Source organism: Grammomys surdaster, unplaced genomic scaffold (genome assembly GCF_004785775.1).
Source record: "Grammomys surdaster isolate TR1022 unplaced genomic scaffold, NIH_TR_1.0 125341, whole genome shotgun sequence".
Classification (NCBI taxonomy): domain Eukaryota; kingdom Metazoa; phylum Chordata; class Mammalia; order Rodentia; family Muridae; genus Grammomys; species Grammomys surdaster.
In genome coordinates this window covers 587,048-593,851 of record NW_021620215.1, presented here as the reverse complement: position 1 = coordinate 593,851, position 6,804 = coordinate 587,048, and the positions used below count along the sequence as shown (strand labels likewise).

Sequence of the window (6,804 nt, the reverse complement as noted above, 5' to 3'; positions counted from 1 at the left end):
TCTCTCTCTCTCTCTCTCTCTGTGTGTGTGTGTGTGTGTGTGTGTGTGTGTTTGCAGGTCAGAGGGGTATCACATCACCTGAAGCTGGAGTTACAGGCAGTTGGAAGCTACCTGATGTGGATTCTAGGAATCAAATTTGGGTTCTCTGCAAGAACAGAATGTGCTCTTAAACACTGAGCCATTTCTCCTACCCAAGGTTCTTTCTTTTTTACCTTTTTTTTTTTAACTATTAGTATATGTTCTACAAAATAATGGGCTTCCTGTAATACTTTCATATGTGTGTGTGTAACATACTTTGTATTTACTCTCTATTTTCTTTCCTTGTCTCTGCCCCGGTCTCTCTTTCCTATTCTTATGTACTCTTCCTCTCACTTGCATATTTTCAAAAATCTGGACTCTGCATATGAGAAAAAATGGTTTGTTTGGCATGATTAACTCTCGTTCCATTTTCATTCTTATTAATGGTATAACTTCATTGTTCATAGCTGAATAAAATTTATGGTGTAAACACATCATATCTGCTTTATCTATTCACCTATTGTTGGGCACTTAGACTGATTCCATGACAGCTACTGTGAATACAGTTGCAGTAAGTGTGAATGTGCAGGATTGCTGCATTTTTCTGACTTAGATTCTTTTAAGTATATTGCCCAGGAATGGTAGAGCCAGATCATATGATAGTTCTGTTTTTAGCTTTTTTTTTTTTTTAAAGAACCACTGTACTGATTTCCATATTGACTCAAATTAATTTACATCCCCACTAGTTTTAGTTCTGGTTTCATTTCTGTTATTGTGATAAAATATCCTAACAAAAAGAAACTTAGAGGAAAAACTTTTTTTTTTTTTGGCTCAGGGTTACAGTCCGTCCAAACAGGGAGAACAGCATCAGGAGCCTGAGACGGTCACATCAGATCAGGAGCCTGAGACGGTCACATCAGATTAACAAGAACAGAGAGAAACATACGTGGCTGATCATATTACACATGCAGTCAAGAGCAGAGAGGAGATTAACACATGCACGCTTGCTTCTTTGCTTGTGCTTACTTCTTATACAGTTCAGGACCTCTGCCTAGGGAATGGTGATGCCTACAGTGGGCTGGACTTTCATATGTCAATCAACCCCCAGAGACATACCCACAAGCTAACTCAGTGTAGACCATCCCTCGTTGAGACTCTTTCCCAAGTGATTCTATGTTGTATCAACTAGGTATGTAAAGCTAACCATCCATCATACTACCAACATAGGACAAGGGCTCCGTTTCTGGGAAATGTTTTTCTTACTTTAATTCTGTATAATCTCTTCTCAAATCTGATTTTCTCTATATCATCAATCAACATTGATCATCTGAATGATTTAAAATCTTTCCATTGTATTAGCAACTCAAACTCTTCTTTAAGTTATTTTTTAAAGTTATTTATTTTTTATTTGTATGAGTACACTGCAGCTGTCTTCAGACACACACTAGATGAGTGCACTGGATCCCATTACAGATGGTTGTGGGCCACTGTGTGGTTGCTGGGAATTGAACTCAGGACCTCTGGCAGAGCAGTCAGTGCTCTTAACCGCTGAGCCATCTCTCCAACTCCCAGCCATCTCTTCAACCCTCTAAATTATTGTTGTTGTTATTATTGTTGTTTTCTTTTTGAGACAGTGTCTCACTATGTAGCCCTGACTGGTCTGGAACTCAGAGCAATCCACCTGCCTCTGCCTTCTGAGTGTTGGTATTAAAGGGTTTGTGCCACTATTCTTGTCCTGGAACAGTATTTTAAAAGAATCAGCCTTTTCTTGCTGCCCAGTGAGGGGTCTATATGATGTCCCTCTCAATTCACACCACAATTTAAAAAGAAATCCACAAGTGTCCTGAGCCCTTGATATCCTGCCAGAGGAGAAGGAGGATGTCGTCAAATTCCTTGCAGTAGGAACCCACTTAGGTGACACCAACCTTGCCTTCCAGATGCAGCAGTCAAAAGACAAAGTTATGGTATTTACACTAAAAAAACAAAACAAAACAAAACCTGAGGAGGACCTGGGAGATGCTGCTACTGACACTCCAGCCATCACTGGTGTTGAGAACCCTGCTGATGTCAACCTCATCTCCTCCAGGAACTCCTGCGGCCAGCTAGATGTGCTGACATTTGCTCCTGCCTCTGGAGGCAGTGGACTTTCATTACTCAGGTCTAAGAGGACTTTAGGGAGTGATAGCTTCTGCTGGTCACCAATCCCAGAGCTGAGCCTTAGCCCCTTATAAAGGTGTCTTATGTCAATCCATCTACTGTTGCTCTGTGTAACACAAATTCTTCTCAGTACTGTTGAAATTGCCATTGCACGCAACAAGGGTACTTGGTGGATGCTGGCTTGGGAACTTCTGCACACATGCGTTACCATCTCTGGGGAGCACCCACGGTTCTCATCTGGTCATGCCTAATCTCTTCTCCTGAAGGGAGCCTGAAGAGATGAAGAAGGAAAAACAAGTGTAGCTGAAAAGGTTGTGACTAAGAAAAACTGTCAGGGTGAAAGGACTATATCTGCTCTTGAGTTCACTGCTCCCTGATTGAGGTGGCAGACTGGTCTGGAGGTTTGGAGGTGTCTTCTGTGGCCAATCAGCAGTTCCTATGTTCAGACACTCCTGGGGACTAGTCTGCACCACTCCCTGCTCAGGCCACTGAATCAGATGTCGCTACCACTGAGTGGTCAAAACTGTTTGCAGTCACTAGGCAAAGCAGAAAGGTGGATGAAGACAGCTTTTGTTTGTTTGTTTGTTTGTTTGTTTTTAGAGATCAGTCCCCCGTTCTCAAATAGCATCACAAATGGGAATACGAATAGCTTTAAGTAGAAGACTTCCCACACTCATCTTCTCTAATGCTGTAAGATGCATTTAGCAGGGGCCAGGAACAGCGAAACATACAGAGGAAATAAAAGACTTTCTCAGGGGAGATAAAGATCACAGCCACATAGAAAATACTGAAGGGGTGGGGGAGAGTGTTCTGAGGGCTGACAGCTGGCTAGCGCATGCATATGTGATTTCTGTGGGATCTGGGCATGCAGATGGCCGGAGACAGAAAAGCCAAAGTCTGTACTAGGAAGTGAGATTTGGGCTGAGTTTGGGGGATGGGCGATCTGAGACAGTGGATACATCATCTGACAGACTGCGGAGAGACGTCTTTCCATGAGGGCCAGGGAGGAGCTTAATGTGTACAGAGGAAGTTGGAGCGAGAATTATTTCCCTCTTTGCTTCCTGACAGTGTCAACCAGCCATTCTGTCTCTATGAACCCCTTACCAGCTTGTATTTCCACAGCCTAGGTAGCTGACCAAGTTACTCTTCTCAGGCAGGAGCGGCCGAGATGGGAGCCCTTCTGTGGGCACTCCTGCTGCTGCTTCAGGAAGGTGAGTGGCTACCTGCTCCCGTGTTAAGACTGTCTTTATACCCCTCTGCTCTACTTGGCCTTAGGCTAGCAAGACCCTTCCTTTAGGGATGAATGTGTCAGCCCTTCTGTTGATGGGCACCAAAGTTGATTGTGAATTGCTCTGCAATAAACATGGGTGTGCAAGTATCACTGTTGTATGTTGATGTGGCTTGTGCTGGGTACATACCTAGAAGTGATATAGCTAAATCCCAAGCTAGTTTGGGGGGACTTCTACTCTGATCTCCAAGGAATGGGTTATGGTCTCTGAGGAGGATGAGAGAGGATATCTGGGAGACATGCATGGGGTTGCAGTTCCAGGAGGACAAGAAAGAAGGAAAATAGTGAAGAGATAAACGGGGACTATCCCCGATCAACTCAGGTGCAGTGAAAATCTAGAACGACAAGAGGTAGCTAGAGTCGTCCGATGTATGGAACTAGAGAAGGTGCTCAGGTGAGGATGAGCCGTTAACTAGTTACCCAAGTATGAGTTACCTGTTAACTAGCTGCAGCCTCCAAGAGATATCGGCCAGGCTATTTGGATCTCTTTTTTAGCCAAAGGGTTTTCTGGAGATGATGAGGACCCTGAGGAAGTAGTTGCTGTCCTTCAAGAGTCTATCAACCTCTCTCTGGAAATACCATCCAATGAAGAAATTAATAACATCACCTGGTTCTCTCAAAAAATACTTGCCATCGTAACGCCAGGCAAAGAGGGACAGCCAATTGTCATCATGGCAATGGATCTTCGCTACCGGGGCAGAGTGAGCATCCCAGAGGCCAGCTACTCCCTGCGTATTAGCAATGTGACCTGGGAGGACTCAGGGCTTTACGAAGCCCAAGTCAACTTGAAGACGCCCCAGCTCCATATCACGAAGTCTTACAATCTCCGTGTCTACCGTGAGTTTAGACTCCCTTTATTCTGGCTTTCCTGAGTTTGGTGTGGAAGCCCGGGAGCTGAGGTAAGCCTTAAGAGGCTGAAACTGAAAGGCAGACTACTTGTAGTGTGGTCTGTTCCAGTGCCTGAGCTTCAGCCACAGGGAGAATGAACAGGAACAAAGAGGCACTGGACTTTGAGGCTGTTTCCATGGAGGCGCCCAAAGCAGTAGGAAAGATAAAGATGGTGTGTAGAGCCTCGGAGGGCTCTTTCTCACCAAGGAGATGGCTCTAGATAAACAGCTCTCGAGGCCTTCATCCCCCTGAGTAGTTTGAGGACTAATAGACATTTCTTTCCTACTTGAAACAAAATTTCTTCTCCACCTGCCACATTGAAGCTACTTTGGGTCTTGAAGAGATGGTTACAATGTAAATGTCTTTGGGGGGGGGCGAGTAACAGTATTCTGTGCAGTCATTGAGGTAGAAGAGGTTTTGAAGGTAAGAGGGTGTAAAACTAAGAGAGTGATGTTAGAAGGTGCCAGGGATGGACATCTGTCTCAGGAGATCCTCTGGGACCCTGCAACCACAAGTTATATGGTTGTTTTATTTGGTTTTGCTTATTTATTGTTTGAGTAAAGGGCCTCTCAAAATAGCAAGAATACCCAAGGCTTGAGAAACTAGGAAAACAGACCCAACTCCAGAATGTTCAATGGGTCTATTTTCTTCTCTTTTAGGGCGGCTGTCGAAGCCCCACATCACTGTGAACTCTAACATCTCAGAGGAAGGTGCCTGTAATATATCTCTGATGTGCTCCGTAGAGAGAGCAGGCATGGACGTGACCTACATCTGGCTTTCCTCACAGGACAGCACTAACATATCCCATGAAGGCTCTGTCCTCAGTACATCCTGGAGGCCTGGTGTCAAAACTCTTTTCTATACTTGCAGGGTCAGCAACCCCGTCAGCAGCATCAATTCCCGTCACATCTCTGTTGGGTCCTTCTGTGCAGGTACCAGAGCCCAAGACAACATTCCTGAGCCTGTGCAAGTCCTATGCCTTGGAACACTACCTCTTTCCCTCCACCATGCCTGTGACTCTTTTTAAGGAACATAACTAGGATTCTAAAACATAACACTCTCCTGCAGATGCTTGCCACCGGATCAGAGTGGCTCAAATTTGTCAATTGCTCTGGATTTCCAGAGGACTCTTCTGCACTTGGCTTGAGATTGATAGCTAGATTTCAGTCCCTGAGTTTCTGCGCACAGAATAGGTGTTTCTAGAGTCATTTGCTACAAGATGTGAGCTGATTATTAACCCAAGAGCCTTTCTGAGAAACTCTAGGTAGACGTCTGCCCACTAAAATTACCAGTCTTCTACTGAACTACTTTCCTTTCTTCCTATTCCAGATCCTGGATATCCAGAGAAGCCTTCAATGCTCTGCTTCCTGGTCAAGAGCTTGGTCTTTCTCTTACTCTTGGTAATTCTAGCTGTGGGACTCTACATCTACCGAGCCCAGAAAAACTATGAGATGCCAAGGGTGAGGAAACTCAAGAGAAACCGAATCAAACTGAGGAAGAAAGGGAAGTCTGGCCCTACTCCAGTCTGATTGGCTTTTGGGGTCCTCTTCTGAGCTTTGTTTTGGTCTCTAGGGAAATTCTTTGGGGGACTGGTGGGAGAGGGGATCAGAGTTGAACATCTAAAAGGACTGTATTCCCTGAAGGACACCATCTGGAAATAAAGTCAAGTCCCTACCCCTATGGAAGAGCTGTGCTTGATGCTTCTGTTTGCACTGGGCAGCCCAGGAAAAATCTGTTTCCCACCCTCACTACCTGTCTAGGCATCTTTACTAAAGTGCATGCCTCTTCTCAGGCTTGCCCTCTGGGTGGGAAAATGAGTCCAAAGACCCCATTAGGATGAAGTGTTTGTTTTTTTCTACATGCATCTAGTTCTCCACCAACCTAAGTCTTATAGTCTCTAAACTACAGTGAGAGGCTTTCTCAGGTAATTGAACTTGTGAGTCCTACACGACAGCAGTTCATTTAGAATTCTGCATAAGTGTTATGTCTAAGACTCTTTGCTTTCCTGTCCTGTCTTTATTCTGGCTGCAAATTTAACTCCTACCCAGTGTACCAAGTCTACATAGACCCTGTCCCACACGAAGGTGGGAGGGGCCCCTGCTCAGTCCTTCTCTGGGTTATAGTTGAGCTTGGTGACCTCTGTTTTCTTCCTGATTCCAGCTGCTCTGAGTCCCGCTGCTCACCTGGTAGAAGTGACAACTTGCTGGATCAATTGCCAAGATCTTGGATTCTTGACTTTCATTCAAGTTTCATACTGTGATGGCGCACATCTTTAATGTCAGCACTTAGGAGGCAGAGGCAGGTAGATCTCTGAGTTCAAGGCCAGCCTGGTCTACAAATTGAGTTCCAGAATAGTCAGGGAGCTACACATAGAAACCCTGCTTAAGTTGATGGGCCTTCTGATTAGAATTTTGGGTCATTATAGAGCTCTTTGCTCTTGCTTTTACTGCAGC

At 44.9% G+C, this 6,804-nt stretch overlaps 1 protein-coding gene across 2 annotated transcripts; it reads left to right on the top strand.

Moving 5' to 3' along the window:
- The first annotated feature begins 3,206 nt into the window (after positions 1-3,206).
- Positions 3,207-6,036, top strand: Slamf9 (SLAM family member 9). Of its 2 annotated transcripts, none has more exons than XM_028785714.1 (4): positions 3,207-3,386; positions 3,959-4,300; positions 5,011-5,283; positions 5,681-6,036. In XM_028785714.1, the coding sequence occupies exons 1-4, from the start codon at positions 3,344-3,346 to the stop codon at positions 5,878-5,880; spliced, it is 858 nt and encodes a 285-aa protein (XP_028641547.1). In that variant the 5' UTR covers positions 3,207-3,343; the 3' UTR covers positions 5,881-6,036. The 2 variants fall into 2 exon arrangements, with proteins under 2 accessions (XP_028641547.1, XP_028641548.1); XM_028785715.1 differs by having other exon boundaries at positions 3,253-3,386; positions 4,109-4,300.
- The last annotated feature ends 768 nt before the right edge of the window (positions 6,037-6,804 follow it).